This window comes from Monodelphis domestica, chromosome 3 (assembly GCF_027887165.1).
Source record: "Monodelphis domestica isolate mMonDom1 chromosome 3, mMonDom1.pri, whole genome shotgun sequence".
Taxonomy (NCBI): Eukaryota; Metazoa; Chordata; class Mammalia; order Didelphimorphia; family Didelphidae; genus Monodelphis; species Monodelphis domestica.
Window position 1 is genome coordinate 242,249,294 of NC_077229.1, and position 21,988 is coordinate 242,271,281.

Here is a 21,988-nt window from a genome sequence, read left to right on the forward strand (position 1 = left end):
AGCATATCTGCCCACTCTCTCTCCCAGCTTGGAAAAACCCAAATCTTTTCTCCAATTAGAAATTCCATTATTTAATAGGGAATTGTTTTCTTTTAATTAATTGGTCTTATTTGATTGTTTATAATGTGTAAAAGCCCATCTTTCCCTGTATTCAGGGTTTAGCCCAAAGGTGAAGGAAGGGTACCGGTCTTGATTTGTTAAGTAATTGTCATCATGCATTGCTTAACAAAATAAAATGCTTAGAAGTATGAACCTTTGTTTCCTCAGTTAAGCCGTCACTTACCTGCCACATTAGTCTAGTTTCTCATTTGAAAATCGATTCTTAAATCATGGCAGAACAAAATTTAGTACCGATTGCTCTACAGGACCAAAAATTATTTCTAGGAAATGATTGTGGGGTTGGGTGGTTACATAAATGTTATACTTGTAGGTATATTAGAAAAAAAAACCCAATAACTCAAAGGATTCTCAGAGCTTCCAAATTCTCAATTAAACTTGAGCATCTTTTACTTGATATCTTTGAAGAATGATGCAAGTGTATGTGTTTCTTCTTACAATAGGAATGTCTCCATATAATAGGTGGAAGCTATGGCAGTAGAGCTGGAGTTAGATGTCCTTCATAAACTGAAGACTGAGTGCATTGCTCCACATTTAAAGATCTCAGAATGAGTTAGGTTTTGCTTGGAAATTCATTTCCATAATGATTTCCTCCTGCTTCAATTTGTTATTCATTAGAACATTTATCAGTTATTCAAAATTCCTTACAGAGCACAAAGGCATTATTCTTTAATAAGCTGACAGGTAGAGCCTTTGAACACTCCAATTCAGTTTCAGTATTATTAAATTTTCTCATTAACAGCTTTAGAAGTGGTCTTCAGAAGTGCTAATTTAACTCCCTAATTTCTTTTGTTTTTCTTTTCCCTATAGAAGGGTCATTGGGATTAAATTTATATTCCATGAGTTGACATATCTAATATTATTGAAACCTTAAGGTCCCATTCTTGCAGTGATGAAATCCCTATCCATTCCCTTTTAAAACTGTCTTTTTTCTACCCCATTTCAAAAGATTTAACTTCTGCTAGACATTGGATGGCCATAGGGTCATAGATTTAGAATTCTAATTGGTGCTTAAGGTCATTAAGTCTAAATCTCTCATTTTACATATGAGAAAACTGAGGCCAATAAGGAGTGACTTGCCAATGATCAGCTATTAATATTTAAATCAAGCTTTAAACTATTCTTTTTTATTCTAGATCCAGCACTCTATCCATCATACCATGTGGCTCACATTAGGCTATCATGCTTTATACTTTTCATTGCTGTTCAGCCTCTATTTTTATTATGTTAAAATTTTAAATTTTTTTACCAGATTATATTTTTATGCAACTTTTAATATTTGTTTTTTAACATTTTGTAATCCATGTTTTCTCCCTCCCTCCCAACCCTCTTTCTTACCCAAGATGACAGGTGATATATAAATTGAATATGTGTTATCATACAATACATATTGCCATTTTCATCATGTTGTGAAATACACATACTGCTTACATTAGAGACAATTCTTGGAGGAAATAAAGTGAAGAATTGCATGCTTCAATCTATATTCAGGTTCTGTCAGTTCCTTCAGTGACATTTTTTAAAATCAGGTCCTGCGAATTGCCCTGGATCATTGCCTTATTGATAATAGTTACCATTTACAGTTGATCATTGTACATTATTGCTGTTACTTTGTACAATATTCTTCTGGTTCTGCTTACTTCACATTGCATTACTTCTGCTTTGTACTTTTCAACAAATTTTCATGCCAACTTTTGTAGTTTATCCTCATAATGGTCTCATGAAATAAATCGAGCAGTTAATATTATTCCTATTTTACAGTTCAGGAAAATGATATATTGAGAATTGACTAAGGTCATTTGGCCTTAGCTAACCTGTAGAATCATTAAGATTAAACATTAGATCTTCTGATTAGTAGTCCACTTTTTTCTCTCACTAATTAACAATTTTTCTCCCATCATAATCATTGCCTGACAGGCTGATGGGAGTGATCTGCCTTTACCCACTCTTTGGAGTGTAATAATGGCCTGGGTATTATTTGACTAGTGAAATTCCTACTAATCCATATTGTCTAGTTTAAAGATGTAAACTATGGAGACACGTGGCCCATAACACTCCTTTATGAGGCACAAACTAGACTAAAATGAGGTTCTATCTAGTCATAGGCAAGAAATGCTCTCAGAGTCAAGGTGACCTAATTTCCAATTTCTCCATGATCAAATCTGTTGAATGACTTTAGATTAATCACTAAATTTCTCAGTGCTCATATTGCTGAAGAATGCTGATTTACATGGGTGGGAGTATCCTCAAATGTGAAGTCTTGAGGTGAATGAAATCACAAGTTTTGACCAAAAACCCAAGAATACATAAATAATGGACTACTTGCATTACTTGTGCTCTGTCTGAAAAAGCATCCACATGTCATTCTTTTGGAGTAGGAGTTCTACTAAATACCTTGAAAAGTGAGATATTTATATAACTTTAACATTCAGTTCCCATGGAGAATGGCTAAGGAAGTATGAATTAACTATTTTAAAATGTGCTTTTAAATGAGAGCAAAGTTGAAGTGGATTGACCATCCTCTTTACTAACTTTTCTAGGTTCAAAGGGGAGCATTACATGGGTAAGTGGTGCATTGGAAAAGAGTATTTCTGGAAGAGAATGTTGGGAATCCTGGGTTGAGCACACTGCCTTCTTGCCTATTCATTAGCAATTACATTTAGGTGTTCCAACTTAACCTGCTTCTACAAACCAGACTAGATGAATGAGGATTAGGGATTGGCTCTTATCCTACCTACCAAAAATAAAAACCAAAGCTTTCTGGATAAGATAGATGGTTGTCTCAGTTATGGAGATCTTCATGCGGCGTTGAAGCTTGTTTTCGTTACTTTAGTCAGCTTTTGTGATGATGGATCTTCTGTGTCCCATTATTTTAATTAATTTTAATTATTTAATTAGAATTAATTCGTATTAACTAATCCAGATTAATTACTCACCCTACCCTTTGGTGTTTGTCCTCATAAGTCACTCGGTATGCTGAGCTTTTGGCTTTCTGCTTTACCTTGAACTTCACCTCGTGTTCCCGCTGAGTGTTCTGGTTGCTGACTGTTCCTATCTCAGAACACCAAAATCTAGCAGACTCCTGGTTTGCCCAATCCCTATAGCTGACCCGATGACTCATATTGTCTGTCCTTAGTCATGACCCTGATGCAGATTTTAATTTTCATCACACTTTAGAAGAATATTGCTAAGAAACAACATAAGATCAATCTTTACAGATGACTAGAAATGGGATGCATCAAGTTGTTTCAATATAATTAAGGCAAAGGCCCTTTTTCTGCCTTCCAGGGACTGTTGAAAGATATCACTAAGGGAAGAGAGTGGACAGTCACAGTAGAGATCCTTATCAGCTAATGATCTCATTATTTCCTTAAAAGTTACAATAGGAGTCTCATCAAGAAAAAGCACAATAAAAGAAATATTAAATAAACTCTCCTTAAGGTTTAGAAACACAATACATAAGGACTATCATGTTGTTTATTTGGTAGATGGGAGCATAAGCAAAACATTAACTTTATGTGGATGCCAGATTCCCACCCAAAGTATCATGCTTATTTAGTGGGGGTTTTTTAGATCCATGCTATAAGGAAAAAAACAACAGAATAACATGTTTACTTACTGGTGATTTTTTGTTGTTGTTGTTGTTTTTGGTAGAAATACTCTAAAAGAAAAAAAAGACCAACTACAGCTGAATGTTTCACTTGTAATTTATATTTAATAATTGAGTATAAGGTTAATTTCACAAAAGTCAATGAGAACAAGAAGGTTACAAGGGTAAGAAGAGCCAAAGCAGAAACAGCAAGAATAAGATTGTTTACAAAAAATAGATATAATATACATTCTGCAGAATACTACAGAAGGGAACACACAAAAGAGGGAAAAAACAGAAGGCAGACCTGGGAAAGAAGGGTCTACACATCCTGTTGGCCCTTTGCACAAGTGCTTATTAGCGAAATGTTTCTATGAGTTCATGAAACACCTACTTTAACTTCTAAGAAAGACTCCAGTGAATGTCTGGAGATGGATAGTCATACACTTCTGCATACCATGATGCTTTTAAATCTAGATAATAGGCCAGTTAATACTTTTTGCTTCATCTGCGTCACCTTCCTTTTTATATGAGTGAAAGTAGTAGTGATACTGACTCTTTCTAAAGAATAAGAAAACAACATTTGCTAAAACATGTATCAACACTACCTCATTTTAAAAAAAGAGATTTAACTTTAACCAAATAGTAAAAAACAAAACAAAACATTTAATTTTGCTTCAAGGAAAGGAATATGTCCATATCAAATAACTTTTATAATTGTGGTCTTTTGTAAAATATGTAAGTATATTGATGACTCAGGTTCCTGGAGAGGTCACAGCAAGGAAATGCTATGCATTCCAATTACATTAAAGAGGAAGTCAAGGTGAAAGCAACCCTTTCCCAACCATTAAGCTCATCCCAAACAAAAGCTCAAAAATATCTTTAAGGAGTCCCACTGTTTACAATATCAAATATTAGAAAACATCTTTTTGGGGGTCTGGTTACACCCCAATAAATGTCTATACATCTTTCAAGGGGTCCACCATCCATTTCCCCATCCTCATTCCAATCTACTGTAGAATTAGTAAATACCAATGTGTCATATGAAGAATGAAACTGCATTATATTCATGAAAAAATGCATTATATTCATGTAAGTAATGTTGGTTTTTTTCCTGAGTTATTAGATGTCATACCATATCAATCAAAATTGTTCACAGAATCACAAATAAAACCTTGTAGCATCAGACCTTTTCTCTAATCAAAGACTTTATGGTTCTATTTAAAAATAATTACCACATGATAATGATGTAAACTCAAGTTTGACCTGTTTCCCATTTGGAGCTTTCAGTTTTCTCTTTATGTAGTGTAGTATTTGATCTTTTGTCCTCTATCAGTTTTGGAGTAGGGAAAGCAGGGATGGAGAAGATGAAGGGTTGCACTCAAAAAATATATTCCTTGAAACCTTTAAGATATGTTTGCTGAGAGTGAGAAGATTGTGGCTGCTGATTTGAGTAGATTAGGGTTTATAAATTGTTTCTGGTTAGTGTTCTGGATAGTTCCTTGACAAGACAATGATGCCCTTCCTTTATGTTTATCTAACATTGGAAAAAATAATTTCATTCATTCAGGCAAATAACATTCAAGGAAGAATGGTTAAATCACAGCATAACTAAAACCATCCTTTCCAAAGTCTTGGAATGTGTGGGATTTCTCTTCATTTGTCTTTGTTCTGAAGTTATTGCAGAAGAACAAACCCCCCTTTCCCTTAGTTGTCTTATTTCCAGGCTTAGAAGGCTTGTAGAGAAGGGTGGGGGGAAGCTATTTTTAAAAGTCATCTATATTCAGGTATTCATGGGAAGTGGAGATATATTTCTGTTTCACTTCCATTGAAGTGTCATTGTGGCAAAAGTATATAGCAGAGTTTTCAAAGTGAGTCTTCTATGAGATCAAACCACCTGGGACAAGTTTTGTGGCTATATTATAGATTCTTTTTATCTTTGCTCAATAATTTTTAGTGATAAAAGATTAGAGCCAAATCCATTCAAGTGATCAAATATCTATTTTATGTTTTTTTTCATTCAAGGAGTGAAGTAGCAATGGTTATTAGTACAATTTTCACTTTATAATTAATGGCAGAAATAACTTAGAACCTTTAAAGACAACCTTATAAAATGCTCATAATAATTTAGTAAGTCAGCAAGATGATTCTTTTTGTCCTCTTTCATCTCTACAGTCCTAGTGATCTCCATTTCCTCCTTCTAAGAAAAACATAATGTATCTCAGCAGTGAGTGGACTGAAAGATATTCTCATAAACAGAAACTCCTACAAAAATGAAGCAAAAAAAAAAGAAAAAAGTAAGAAGTGGCTCAGTAAAGCTGCCTTCTAGGCTAACAGCCTACAGTAGTGCCTCTCATGTAGCAGATACTTGATTAATATTGCTGAATGAATGTCATTCATTAGATATTATATCTATTAATTCATTCTTCTTAATTTGGTCGACTGATTTCTTCTTTTTTAAACCTTACCTTCAATCTTAGAATCCATACTGTGTATTGGTGTTAAGGAAGAAGAATAGTAAGAGTTACGGAATGGGGTTAAAGTGACTTGCCCAGGATAACACAGTTAGGAAGTATCTGTGGTCTAATTTGAAGCCAAGACATCCTGTTTCTGGGTGTAGCTCTCAATCCATAAAGGTAGCTTTTATTTCTAAATGTTTTTTAATGACTCTCTGCTTCCCACTTAATAATTTCATTTTGTGGTATGATAAATTTTTGTGTGATAAATTTTGTGTGATAAATTCATTTTCAAATTCATTACATGGATATTCCTAAAGTCATAGGTAAATGAATACATATTTAGCCACTGCCATGTAATGTAACTCCTTAGATAGATCAGACATCCTTTCAACCACTTAATAATATATTTTATATGGTAAAAATTATTCATCATGTGGACTCTGTGACTGAGTTCTTTATTAAGCATCTATTTTGTATGAGGATTAACATGGACTTTGTATGCATCAAAACAACAGAATCTCCAGTATATCACATATTAACATATGGCTCATGTAAATATGTAGAAGCCCTTATGGTCCTTAATACCAAAGATCTAGGAAAGTGGAAAGCTAAATCCTTAGCTTAATATATGGTGGTTAGTTTTTGATTATCATTGGAAAAGAATTGATATAATCATCAAAACCAAGATAACCAAACATAAATTTATTGCATAAAATTGAATAGTTTAATTTTTTCATTGTCTACACATAAATGTCTATCTTCGGGTTGCTCTACCTGTGGCACTGTAGTCCTTGGTTTTGCAGAATATTTCTTGATTTAACAATTCTTTCCTTGGTTTAGAATTCACTATGAAATACTGTCTTTTGATTTCTCATTTGTTAACAAGAGATTCTTGCTCTTTTAAAATTCCAAGATAAAGACCTTCTGAAAGGAGGAAAGACCAACCAAACTCTCAGCCCTTCAATCTACTAAAAAAAAAAAAAGAGCTACTCACACTCTTAAGAGTGTTTCTAAGGGAAGAGTACTGTAGGGTGTAGGGTCACTGTTTAACTTGGCTCTCTCTTGTTGATCTTCGAGGCTAAATCTTTGACTGCTACAAAACTATATTCTGGAAATATTCTTTGGTTTTTAGAGGGGTAGAAATCATGAGATTTGGAGTCTGATTCTGGCTTTGTCATTTACTATGTGATCACAACTATGTAAATCACTTTGCTTGGGTTTCAACTTCCTCACCTATAAGAACAGTGTTACTAGATCAACATTTCACAATTCAAAGTTTCCACATGATCATGAGAATACCTAAACTCCTTAACATGAATTGCTTTGACCTTTGCAGCCTCCATCCAGTAGTTCTTGGTTCTTCATGGATCTAATGTTAAGATCTAGAGATAAAAAGGACTAAAGGATGGAAAAACCAAGATTTAGGAAAGAGAGGAAAAGGGTCAGTTTTAAAGTTAATTTTTTAAAAAATGAAAAAAAAAATCTTTGGTAGTAAAAGCTTTGCATAATGGTAATAATTCATTGGCATCAATTTATGCACTGGTATTGGGAATTACTAAATTAAATGAATTGTACAGTACTTTCTTACTCTAAAATTATAAAATGTCACTAGACGTTTCTAGTAGTATGTTGCAATGCCCTGTTCTTGGACACTTTCCATGGAACAATTTTATCCATTGCTTTTAGGAAGATAGCATACTTAGGATAGCATACTTATAAAATTTGAAGGTGAAGGGAAATGAGGAGGGATCACCACAATGAAAACAGAATTCAGGTTTTTTTAAAGCACCTTGAAGTTTAGAACTATGGATTGAATCTAGCAGGAAGAAATATAATAGGGACCAATGCACTGTGTGCTCCCACCTCCCCTGCTCCAAATCAACTGCATAAACATTTGATGGCAAGGTAGAAGTTGATGTAATAAAGATCTAGGAGTCTTTTTTACAGAATGTATGTTCAGAATGTATTCTCAGTTTAATATGATAGTTCTACAGGTTAATCCAATATTGGGGTGTGGTAACAGGACTACTGTTTTCTGAACAAAAGAAGTGATGATTCTGTTGCACTCTGCTCTTGTCACACCACATCTGGATTATTATTTTCAGATGTAAATTCCACATTAGCAAGTTGGAAAATGTGCAGAGAAGGGAGACCTAGATGGTTTGAAGACTATTCCATTTCATGAACATATTGGCTGATGGAACTGGAGATGTTTTCCTGAAGAATAGAAGATGTGGGATGATGATGACCAAATTTAAATGTACAAAGAGTTTTCACATGAAATGAAGATCAGAATTATTATGCTGTGTCTTAAATGGTGCAAATTGCAAGGAAACAGACTGCTGTTGGTATAATAAAAGACATATTAAAATAAAATAGGGAAGAACTTATAAACAATTAGAATCATTCAAAGAGGAATTCCATTTCATGAGAGGTCTTCAAACAGCCTGGATGACCACTTGCTTCTGGAAAGCATTAGACAGGATGATTTGTCCAGTCTTTTCCAAACATAAGATAATATAATTCAGATTAAACATTCTAATAATGATGAGTCAAGATAAAATGGGGCTACAGAAAATACTGGAAATGCATAATAAATTCTTTGTAACCTTATCTTTAATAAAGGGCATACTTTCACCTTTATTTGAAAATAGCAAGCTAGCAAGTGAGGTAATGGGTGACATTTTAAAGGTTATCAGTGTATGATTGTCAGAATTCTATTTAATTATGTAGTTACAGAAACTTCCCCACATGATAACAGAAAGTAAGCAAACCAAAGTTACATTACTGTACAATGGTAATTGCATCAAGTAACCATACATTAAAGAACATTAATTCCATTATCCAAAATGCTAATCATGCAAAGTCATGAATAAATAGAATCTTCTGTCTACCTTCCCCATGCTTATATGTTTAAAAGCATAAAAGTATCATTCAAATTTTACACCTATATATTTTTCTTTTTTGCATTTTAAAACTTTTGCAAAGGTCATGGACTATGAATAACAAAAATGGACCTAGGAAATTGAATTCATTTTATTTGATATAGAGTTGGATTTGGAAGCTTTGTAAATTCAAGAGATATTAGTTGACTTCAACTAACACCACCTTCCTATTTTTGCAAAGGGGAAAATTCACACGCAAAACATATTAAAATTTTTAATTTGCTAATTTGTGATTACTTCTTCTTATGTGATTTCCTTTATTTGCCAGAAATGTTTATTTTTGTCTTTGGGACCATAAATCTGTTCCATTCCACTCCATATGTTTCAAATGACATTTAGATACTGATAGTCTTCAAACTTACAGTGGGTATGGTCTTGCAAAATGATATTATTAATCAAAATAATATAAATCATATCTGATTTCCCCAAAGAAACAATGACATAATAGTGAGTCGTGTTCTTAACCAAGGACCTGCTATTCAAGTTTTTACAGAAATCAATCTAAATAACATATTGTATCAATTACAAGACATATTCATGTACTACCCAATATGAAAATTTCTAAAACCCTTATGAAGCAATTAAATAGGGACACATATCAACCAATTCTATAACTTCTAATTGAATTAATGTAAAAAAATCCCTGGAGAGTTGAATATGATAAAGGGTGATAGAGCTACGAAGAAATGGTTCCAGAGGAGGAGAGTATCTGGGACAAGAGATAGTGATATCACAGCAACGGCTGCAAAGGGCAAACAGGGAGAATTCCAGGAAAGAATTAGGCAAATTATATCAAGTCAGGAAGTTTTTGTAGTCTGTTATAAGAGATAGCTATAGGTCCAGTTGTTACTGGCGAAGTGATATGTTAACTGTTGCAAGTTCCAGACTGCATATAAGCAGAAGATTATGTTAAATTCTCTTCTCAGAGAGTTGGACCTTCCCGTTGAAACATATGGCTATGTTTTTATTTTTAATTATTAAAAGTATGTACAAAAGTTTACCATGATTTACACAGGAAAGGATGTGTGGCAAACAAAATTTTGCAAATTACATTTTGCTTTCTCGTTAACTTCCATTGTCCAAAAATATATCTTCTTTCCAACTGAGCTTGAATTGGCAAGAAATCCTCATATTCCAGCTATAAATTTCTCTGCCTCCAAATCTTCATGTTAATGGTCAGCAAGCAATACTCAAACACATTAAATGCTTTTTTAATTAAAGAAATCAAGCATACTCCTTTTGTATGTCAAATTGTTATCCCTAAGTGTTTTGCTTTTTAAAATATTTCTATATATCAGATTTTCTTAAAATAGGGGATATGTGAAAATTTATAGACAACTTAGTTGAATCAAGGGAGCAATAAAATCCCTAAATGGTGACACATTTATATGGTAACTAGATTGTATTTACACTCTACTTTCATTTGTCCACAACAGCTGTCACTGAAATGGATGCAGTTTCTCATGTAAGACTGTCAAGAAATTGAATGAATTTGGTCTATTTTCAAGTCTCATTGAATTGCATGTCTTGAAACAATGAAATGTTTAGTGAGAACTTGAATATATCAGCTACTAAAATTTGATGAAGATATCTTTTTTTCTGGAGAAATTTATAAACCAGAAAAGTAAAATTTACTTAAAATTTTGGTTAATCTCTTGGCATTTCTTCCATGAAAATAAGGCAAGAAGATAAGATAAAATGTAAACTTAAATAAACATATTAGAAAGAAGTAGAAATTCCTCTTTTTCAAACTAATCTAATTTTTCCTTCAACTGTTGATGACAGGTCAAGGTTTCAAAAAAGGTAAAGAAGTAGGAAAATCATGAAAGCAAAACCTAGATCTAAAATGTTCTTGATTGCTTTTAAAAAAAATATCAAATTTACCAACCAACTCAATTTAATTTAAATTATGTTTTTAAAAAGCTTCTATAGCATGTGAGAAAAAAATTGATGATACAGAAAAGTAGGAACTTTCAAGTAAAATAAAAATCATACGATTTTCTTTATAATGCAAAGCCTTCCAGATTTTACACTTCTATACATTAACAACTGTCACTAATTTGCCTAGCAGTGGTGTGTAAATGATTGCAAAGTATTTACAACATAAAGTGCTGCAGAGATGGTTAAACAGTAATAGTAATCACAATCACAATAGTGATGAATCTTTCGGAATACAGAACATAGCAAATAGAAATCCTCTAAATTAATTATCATTCAGGGTCAATAAATTCTAACTTCACACACTGAACTTGGTAAACATCTTTAACATCCTATAAAAGCTAACAGTGCCTACAGAGTTTATGGCTGGCTCTAAGAAAAATAAAACAGCAAAAACTATGGTGGTAAGCAATTCAGTTCAGAGTGACAATTGTAAGGAATGTACACTATTAAAATATTCAGAGATGAGCTTAGTAAAGTTTAGAACAGGAAAAATCAGAAAATTCACTTGGTTACTCCCTTCCTTAGGAGCTGATAAAAAAGAATATAGCAAATCCTAAAAAGGAGCCTAGGAAGCTATATAACTGCAGTCCAAATGAAAGAAAGAGTATTGCATTGAGAACTAGGTGATGTGTTCTAGACCTACCTCTGTCACTACTAACTATATGACCTAGGGAAAATTAGTTATTCTATTCAGGTCTCATTTTACCCATCTGTACAATGAAGAGATTGTATCCCTTTTATCTGTACAAATCTATGACTGACTGTAAAATATATATAGAAAAAAAAAACACTCCACTTACACAAACACTATAATACTTCTTAATGTATCGGTCAATAATAACTGTAGAAAAGATACAGGCAAGATGGTAAAAATGCCAAAAATAGAATTTTGAAACAGAGGTCTGGGGAAGCTCCATGAGAGAGGCATTGGAAGTCTAGCCCTGTCTATAACTTCTTATTTATATCTGCAGAGAATGTGTTAATGAGTCTGTTGATGCCTCTGTTCAGAAATTTAGCCTCCAATACATTACATCTGCATAATGGTGAATAAACTTATATATATACAGTTCTCATTTTGCTTTTTCTTTATGATCTGCTGCAAGCCAATTTTGTTACAAATTCTTCCTCTTAAATCATTCCTAGAACATGAGAAAACAACACATCTCTGCTTGGTCTGATACAAACAATCCTTTGCATTTTTCCCAGACAGTAGAAAGCTGATTCCCTGCATTTTTTTTATTTTTTCCATTTTAATCCATCCCAAGATCAGAATATTAAGGATATTTCATTGTCAGAGAGCTGAGATTAGAATGGTGTAACAGGATAGCCCCAAATATTTCAGCAGAGAATCCAAGAAAACAAACAAACAAACAAAAACAACCACAACAGCCTTAATCCTATCACATAATGATTTTCTTGCCTGGGTCATTGTGAAGTCTAGATCATCTCTTCTTTCTAAATTATATTACTTAGCTTAGAAATGTCCAAAAGAGATGAAAGTATGTAAGTACTTAAGAGATTCACCAATGCAGTATATCTCTTGTGGAGGTTAATGTCTGACCAACTGCATATCTTTGTAAAGACATGGGGAATAAGAAGGAGAAGAGTAGGTACTGGACTGGTAAATTATTAAAAAACAAAACAAAACAATGGGCATGGCCATCTTGATAAAGTTGCTTAAATATACACTGTTTTCATTTTGGTATTTTTAGAAATATTAAATAATACATAAATCAAAGGACTAAATAATCTTCAGTCCCACTGAAACAGCAAGGACTTTCCTATTGCCACCAAAACCAGACTTGTAATTCATCACTAGAATCCTTCTATCTTGCACATTTTTGATTATTCTCATTTAAAGGGACTGCCAGAATATTTTAGTGATGAACAAAATGTTTTTTATTTTTTTTAAATATTGAGTAAAGATTATGGGACAAACTCCAGCTTACATGATGTGATTTATGATAATATATTTAATATTAACCATGAAGATACTGTGTGCAACAAATTAGTTCCATAGAGACTACTGCAATCAACAGTGAATGTTTCTTTTATCACTCCATTTTTTCTTTTCTGTGAGGGATATCAAATGTAAACTTTTGTAACTGAAAATTATAGAATGGATTTTCAAAACCAGCATCCACTGAAATCTATATTTGAATGGAATGTGACAAAGGAAAGGTCTTCTGACTAGTTTCCATCCAAAGAGGTGAGGCTCTATGGTACTAAGTTCCAATTTTTTCCACATATGCCATATTATCTCTTTTCTATTCTAGGTAGTTTTTATGAATTTCAATACTTTAAACATACATTGTTGCTGTGGCCAGAATTGAGTCAAAAATACCTGAAATTTGCATAATGATTTTTTCTCAAGTGCCTATTTTAAATAAAATTTTAAAAATTGACCTCCTTTTCCCTCTACCTGGATAATAGTTATTTGATCAAGGTTATTTTGTATTTCTTTTATTTTAAATATAGTGTTTATATATGCTATTAATTCTATACATGTTATAGCAATTAGCATTAGCAGGAGGAAACAAACAAAAAAGGAAAAAAAAGTAGCCACATGCATTGAAAATGAAAGTAGTCCACTATATCCCATTCTCAAAAAAATCCTACATTTTTCTGTTCTTGATTGATTGATTTAACCTTTCCTTCTTTTCTTTAACTTACAAGTAAAACTATGATTATTTTAATTTATCTATTTGCAATGTTTCTCCATTCATCCATATGAATAAAGAAGCTGAAAGTATCTTTGGTCAATTCCCCTCCCACCTCAATTTGAGAATTTTACATACAAATCAGGGGGACAGTTCAGTCTTCAAAAGGAGAGAAATGATCTGCAAAGGGCAGAGACATCTTCAGCAAATCCTCTACTGTTTCAAACAAGTTGCTCTAGCTGACCCAAGTGGAATCAGTTTTATGAAGTCTCAAGTGATTGATACAGCAACTACATTTATCTTTGGTGGCTGAAATGAAACTTATCTGCTTGTCATTTTTATTACAATGCACATTACTTGGTGTCAAGAATATTACCTTAATATAAATTCTACTATCTGTTCACTTTGCAGTTTTATCTTGGCCACAGTTACATCGAGTGTGTACTGGTAAAGGTATGCCAAAATACATTTGCAAAAAAAGAACAGGAGAGATTTTATAGCATTATTCCTCATTTTGATAAAAGGTGCAGGTTCTGTTAAAGACTGAGGAAGGAAATCTCTCTCTCTCTCTCTCTTTCTCTGTGTGTGTGCGCGTGCGCGAGTGTCTATCCATTTCTCTTTCTCCCCCTCTCTCCTTTCCTTTTCAGAATGAACTGGTCCAACCAGACCTGATCATTACTAGTTTGCTATCAGTTAGTTTCACTGATAACTTAAGATCAGATCTTACTATTGTTTCCTAAACAACTTCATTGCAGGTATTGTGGGTCCCCATAAGCCAACACAAGAGCAGAACCCCCTGGGCTGCTGTCTGTGCACCCTGCATATTAATAAAGCTGAGACATGAACGAGGCCCGCAGAGGGCCCACCCCCATAAGTCCCATGTGGGACCTTGTGGTCTCTAGGCAACAGCTTCAACCGAGTGAGCCAAAGGAGAGACAGTCTCTCTCCCTCTGCATGAGGCTCCATCAGGAGCTGTGCGCAAATGGTCTCAGCTGGAAGTTGCTCTGGTATAACATACATCTGGCATTTCCAAAAAAAAAAAATGCCAGGAGCTAAAGAAATTCAAGGCAGTTTCAACCCTAAAAAGCGGGATTTCAGGGCAGGCTTCTGTCTTTTGGTACCAGTCATTTCGCCCTTCTCTGCTTTTGGCAAATTTCCCAACATTGCTAGGGTGAAGGGGATGTATGGCTGTTCCCCATCTCTCCATTGAGGCTGATGAGGTTTCTTTCTTCAGTGAAATTATGGCCACCAACTTCTACTCTAGAGGTACTTTCACCCTCTTAAGAGAAACAGAGAGATTACCAATTGGTCATTGTAAGGGTCAATGCCGATTTAGACTAGCCCCAGCCCTTTTGAATCAATATTTCATCACTGAAGGTGTCTCATTTGCCTGTGATTAGGGTAATGAAAAGGGGATTTGGGTTAGAAGTAAAAGATCTTATCATTATCTTCTAGCAAACCTACTATTTTCAGATCAAAATGGTTCTTAATTAGTCATTTAAATTTACATTATTCTATTGTTACATAGATTAAAAACAATTGTAGTTTTTTATGTCTATTGTTAGTTATAGATCATGGTCACAAATATTCAGATAATTCAGGTAGAAATTTTCCTTTTTTGCTTGAAAACACTACACAATTGATGGATAATTTTTGTTGATTTAAATTCTCAGGCTGCCTCAAGAAAAGGATTTGTTTTTTTAATTTATTATTAATTTCTTTTATTTCCTTTGGGCTATCTTGATCAGACAAAATATTGGACCTAAAAATTGGTCCTTAAAACAATCTCCTCTTTAATCATAGTTACTCCTTGTGCCCACAAAATAACTTCAGATCTGGTCACATAGGTAAACTCAAGCAGTATATTCTCTTTAGAACACTGAGATTCTGTATTCTGTAAATGGCATTTATGAAAATTTAAATATTTGATATTTACTACAATTTTCTCAGTCTGTTCTTTGGCTGATTTTGAAATGGTTTTGTCAAGGTCATTCTTAAGTAAATTTTCCCTTCTAAAGGATTCATTTTGAATTGTTTTGCCACTGAAGGTTAAGTAGATAATTGATCAGTGATTATAATATTAATATACTTCAAATAGAGAGCCAAGGAATGAGGGTTACAGAGAATGTCAGAATCCAGGGTAACACTAACCAGAAAGGGAATGATAATGTGAATCACGGGACAGCTGGGTTTGTTCCACTTGTTCAAAAACATTCCCCTTTCTCATTTTTTCATTTACATTTGTCTTAAGTGCAGACTTGATTACATAAATACTTTTGCTAATGAGAAGCCTTTTTACAGCACTAATTTAAAAATAGATATTGACATAACAATCTTAATTTGAATGTACCAAATTACATGTCAACAACTTAAGTGAGCATATCCTGTCACCCTCAGCACACATTTTATATATACTTGTTACATATAGATGGATAGATTGATACCCATATCTATATTTCTACATACACACTCACACACGCATACACACAGAATAGAGCTATGGGGCCCTGCTTAATATGGTATTTTAAATTTCTTGTTCTCTTACTTGCCATGGGATATATTTATATGGACAGCTTTGATGTTGTTTGTGGTGTTCACTGATTGGATTCCTGTCATAACCTTTAACACGGAAGTGACTCAAGTGGTCCACCACTATAAGGATAGATCCTATCATCGGGTGTGTAGATAGGAAATCTCAGCCAAGGAGGTAGGTGGAAAGTGCCTGACCCCGAGTGTGACTGACTGACAGGTCACACTCCAGTCCAGGCAACATCCCACCAAGAGGAGGCTTCTAACGCCTTCAGACCAAAAGGGTTTTGTTTATTTAAATGACTTTTCTGACAATTCAAAATCAATTTCTTTAAACATAGATCCCCAAAGAAATTCAATAAATAAAAGACTTAGCCTCTGACTCTAGGAAGCAGAGCTCCAGTTTTTAACCTTCAACTGTGATCGGGACTAGAACTGACACAGCTCAGTTTTCACTGCAATTGGTCTTCCATGGATGCAGAGGGTACAAGTGGTTTCCTGACCCTACGGGCAGGTTTCAGGCTAGACTGTCTCTCTGGTCAACAGTGGTTCTCTGTGTGTCATTGGATGAGGCTGGAGCTGTAGCTAAATCCATAGCTGCTAGACAGCGACAGGGGTTGCTGCTGGTGCTCTTCATTTTGCTCTGAGGTGTAGCTGGGAAATGTTTGTGCCCGGGACATCTTTGTTGAACCAAAACGGTGACCTGGAAGAAAAGATAAAGATAAACACAATAAATAACTTTAGCTGAAGACGAGTGTACTTCCAATAAAGAACAACCACTACAGAACAAACATCACCTAGCAGCATCCATGGGAGAAAATATCATCTTGAATTGAAGAAGGATTGCCTAATATGAAATTCTTGTTACTTCCTTTCTTTTTTTTTCTTTGCAACTTCTCACATTAGCAGATACTATTTAGTACAAATTAGCACAGGAGAAATGAAAATAGATTAGTTGCATTGTCCCTTTCAAAGAACATATTTAGCCCTTTATTTGCTGCCTATGGGCAGGAGTACCATAGAAATAACAGTAAAAAATATGAAATTTTTGAATTAGGTCACATAACTGCCATGGACTTAGGATAGGGCTATCTAAAATGAAGGCAGATTCCATGTCAAATGTGTAAGCTGGTGACTCACAGTATGTATTCCTTTATATACAAACTGGACCAGATGACAACTAAAGTCCCTTCCAATTCTTAAATTCTATGATTCTAATTATTTTGGTGATTAAAAATTGAAATGGGGCAGAAATAAAAGGTATTATAATGTGCTCTAAACATTTGAAAACTATCTCTGACAAAATATATATACTACACACTGTATTATTTAATGCACATTTAATTTAATTGGAATTATTAATATTTTTCTTATTGATTTCTTCAGACTAGGCAAATAATAAGGGAAAAATAAAACATTGATTGAGGTAGCAATGCCAATTTCTGAGGGTAAAGAGCTCATGATGAAAATTTAACAATCAATTCTCCTGAATCAGGTCAAGCTGGCTCTAGCTTTGTATTTTTAGAGGAATAAAGTTTGATTAAGACCTCACATCAGTTTAAATAAAATGTGAAATGACCCTAAAAAAATCACCTAAGGTTTGTCACCAGGTCTAATTTGCCTATTAATAAGTGAATACTAAATACATTTTTAATGGCACAAATGGAACATGGTTTTTAGGCCCTTTATAAATGAAAAAAATCCTAATTTTCAGGATAACATTTTATAATCTAATGAAGATGTATATAAACATGTACATTTCCCAAGATTCTGACAAAACATTTAGCACATCCTTAAAAAGAAAAAGGGAATTCCACTACAAAAATTATCTTTTCCTCTAATCTATATCATTCCTTTTAAAATTTTTTCCAGATTACAAATTGATACAATTTTTAGTAATTCTTTTCTGAGATTTTCAGATCCATGTTCACTTCCTTCCTTCCATACCTCCACCCTCCTCAAAGATGGCCGGTAATATAACACAGGCTGTACATGTGTTATCATACATATTTCTGCATTTGTCATATTGTGAAAGATGACACATTGCAAGCACTAAAGAAAATTCATGGAGGAAAAACTGATATGCTTCAATATTTATTATTTATTAAAACTCCTTCAGTTCCTTCTATGGTGGTGAATAGTTTTTTTTTTTTTAATCACGGGTCATTTGAATACTCAGGTCTTCTTATATTGTTTTGCACAAGATGAGCATTATTTCTTCATAGCAAGTTACCTGTTGTTTTTTTTCTTTAAAATAGTCTTTTTTTAACCATTCCCTCCTTTCCAAAGGTTCAAGAAGTCTATGTCATAATATATAAGAACAAATGACAATTTCCTTATTTTCAGTTTTCTCTGGCGGTCTTTACTTGTTTACTGAGGATGAATTAGGCTATTATGTACCAACAGTTCATTAGTTCTTGGTGGCATTTTTCATTTTTGACTTTTACTTTCCTTTGAACTTTGGTGCAACTGTTCATGTTTAATAGTAGGCTAATGCTTGACTTCACTATAATACCAGCTGTTGCAATATCTTTAACAATTATAACAATGTCCTCTTTAACAGCTAATTAATGATCATTCTCTTAAATCACAGAAATAAAGAGAACTATAAAACTTGTGTATAGCACAAAATCCAGCAGATGATGGACATAGAAATAAATGAAGGTGAGGAAACACATTTAATTCACTTTCACTTGGTTAAATTCAAATGTTTGTAGTCAACCTACTGTAAACAGAAGACACATGATCATAGTTCTTATAAAATGAAGCCATAAATACATATCCTTCTAACAACATCTTTTTTTATTGGTAAAGAGGAAAGTTGGAGAAGGAAGCAGAAAAAGGTCAAAGAAGATATGCATGAGGAAGATAGACACTTAATGAGCATAACTGTGAATGTGATAAACTCATCCATAAAAAGAAAGGTTGAACTAAATAAAAAAAGGAACACTTGACACAGTGGTTTTATAAAAAGACACAAACACTAAGATTTACATAGAGTTAAAATGTTAAGACTAGGTCAAAATCAAAATTAAAAAAATGCATATTATGTATGTTACACATCCTAGAAAATGAATTACTGTCAATACTTAGTAAACATACCTAATAACCAAATTTAGATATTTAAATAAATAATTATGTTAAAGGTTGAAATAGGCAGTTGAACTAAAATACTGAATACCTTAATGTATGTCTGACACACAAATTTAAGAAAATTAAAAAAAAGAAAAAGTTAAGGATCTGAACAAAACTTCAAAAAAATTAGAGGTGATAGAACCTTGGTAATTACTGGATGAGAATATAAAGGAAATTAAATATATTTCCAAGGAATTAAGATGAAACATAATCCTGTCCTCCTGACAGATAGGTGCTTAAATGAAAGCCCAAAAAGACACATTTTGAGACACAGCTAGTGTGGGAAATTTTTTCTCCTCTGCACAATGCAGATATGTACTGAGGGATTAAAAAATACTTAATGGGAAGGGATGTAATAGAAGAGAAATATTGATAAAATATTTGTTAATTGAATAAATAAAAAACAATTAAATCAAATCTATGTGCTCAGTGACATCATCATTTGTACTTTGTTACTGCATTTCTTTTCTTTAGATTTATCAGATTTTCTTGGCAAAGGATTGAAGTAATGAAAAAAATTAATTCTATCAAAGTGTTAACTGTTGCAGTTGCTGTCCTAAGTATTAGGAGTTAGAGGTGACACTGAAAATAGGGAATTAAATAGACTGAGATTACAATAGGGAGAACATGCCAGAGGAAGTAGCCAAAACAAACAAACAAAAGCCATATCAAAATTATTGCTTGTCCAAAGTAATTTGCAAGATCTAAGAATAGTATAGTGGAAAATGCATTAAGTTGGAAATCACAACCCAGGCTTAAGTTCAAGTTCTGATACTTAACTGCCCGTGTGACCTTGGGCTAGGCAGTTAACCTCTCTGGACTTCAGTTTTCTCATATAAACCAAAGGGTTTGGACTAACGACCTTCAAAGGAATCTATCTAGTGTAAAGAACACTAGATGTGGAATCAGGAAGACATGAGTTGCCTCATACACTAGTTGTATGACTCTGGTCAAGTCACTTAACCTCTCCCTAAGTTTTCTTAACAGAAATGTGAATAATAGTACCTATCTATCTTCAAGGGTTCTTATGAAGATCAAATGAGATAATATCGGTAAAGTACTTAGCACAGTGCATGTTACAAAGGAGGTCCTTCATAAAGGTTAGTTTTTTCATTCTTTCCTTCCTCCCTTCCTCCTCCTTCCTTTGCTTTATACCTTCCTTTAGGTCTCTACCAATTCTATATTCCCCAATTCTAGCTGTTCTAAATTTCATAACCCTAAGAATTCCCTATAGATTTTCTTAGAGCATAGCAAGTCCTTCACATCTTAACGTATCTCAGTACAACCCAACCCAGTTTACACTTCTATTTAGCAACAGAAAATCAGTATGATTTTAAATCCTCATTATTTTGGATATATGAAAGTACTAAGAGTTTTTCCACCTTCCAGTAGATAATAATTAGTCAATAAATAGCCACAAATTCATTAATATTGAGTAAGGAGAATTTTCATTGGAAGACATGTAGACAAAATTTTTATAGTAGACTATGATCCCTAGTTTTCAAAATACCAAGGAGCAAGGAAACTGTAGTGAAATCATATTAAAAAAGGGAGAAAAGAATAGAACCAGGGATGATACCAGTTTAGTCATAGCTAATAACTATCAGCGACTTTCAGGGAGTGCAGTTATTTTAAACTTACATTTCATCAGAGAATATACTAATTCTTCAAACACTGATTCTAGGTGATGTGTTTCCATTCTAAATATAGCACTCCTGGGAATGCACACTGACACTTTTAGAGTAAATGGAAAAATCTGATTGATATGATCGGAAAAGGAGTGATCCAGAACTAGGTCTCTATGTCCCCTGTCTCTGCCTTGGCATGATGATTCACCTCATCTAAGTGGAGATGAGAGTACTTACCATGGCACACATTCAAGTTTGAGATCCTTAGAGAATAACTGTTAACTCATTTATGGGATCAGCAGCCTAACTAGTTGTCTAATGTTATCCCTATTTCAAATGCTTAGTCCTAGGAGGTCTGCTCTACTGAGTTATTTGTAAATAGTAGAAGCAGATGAAAGTAGGTCAAGGGCTACTTCTATGTCTTCATTTTCAGTGAGCTCAAAGGTGCATTTGGAAAATAGGTGGTGTTTCTCATAGGCATAATAGCTTTTGTCTTCAATAGAGAGTTCAGTGGAGAGGCTATACGATAGTGTAGTAGTGGATAGAGGACTGAGTCAGTCTTTTGGTAAAAAAATAATCTGCAGTTATACCATGCTTTGGAAGCTGCAAAGCTCTTTACAAATAGGATCTCATTATAGTCTCATAACAGCCCCTAGGACTTAGAGGTGCTAATTATTCCTATTTTGCACATAAGGAAACTGAGGTGGACAGCTTAAGTGACTTGCACAGGGTCATGAGAAAAGTCCTGAGGATGAATCTCAACTCTGGTCTTCTTGACTGTGTCCATTGTTCTCTCAACTGCACCATCTAACCATCTCCAAGCTAGAAGGTGTTCCCAGTCCTGGTATTGACTTATAGTGGCTACGTGATCATGTGCAAATCATTCTATCTCCCCTTGTTGCAGGCACGAATGCTGTAAGTTTCAAGGGATAATACAAAGAAGTGCTAGAATCTGTCTGTTCTCAAGACCACAGTTTAGTAGGGA

At 33.8% G+C, this 21,988-nt stretch overlaps 1 protein-coding gene across 1 annotated transcript in view; it reads right to left on the reverse strand.

Annotated features, from left to right (window-relative positions):
- Nucleotides 1-3,812: 3,812 nt before the first annotated feature.
- Nucleotides 3,813-21,988, reverse strand: part of DOK6 (docking protein 6) — a 721,700-nt gene continuing 703,524 nt past the window's right edge. The window contains exon 8 of the mRNA XM_001365868.4: nucleotides 3,813-16,943. Within this exon, the coding sequence (XP_001365905.2) occupies nucleotides 16,801-16,943 (143 nt within the window). The 3' untranslated portion in view covers nucleotides 3,813-16,800. The remainder of the gene's footprint in view (nucleotides 16,944-21,988) is intronic.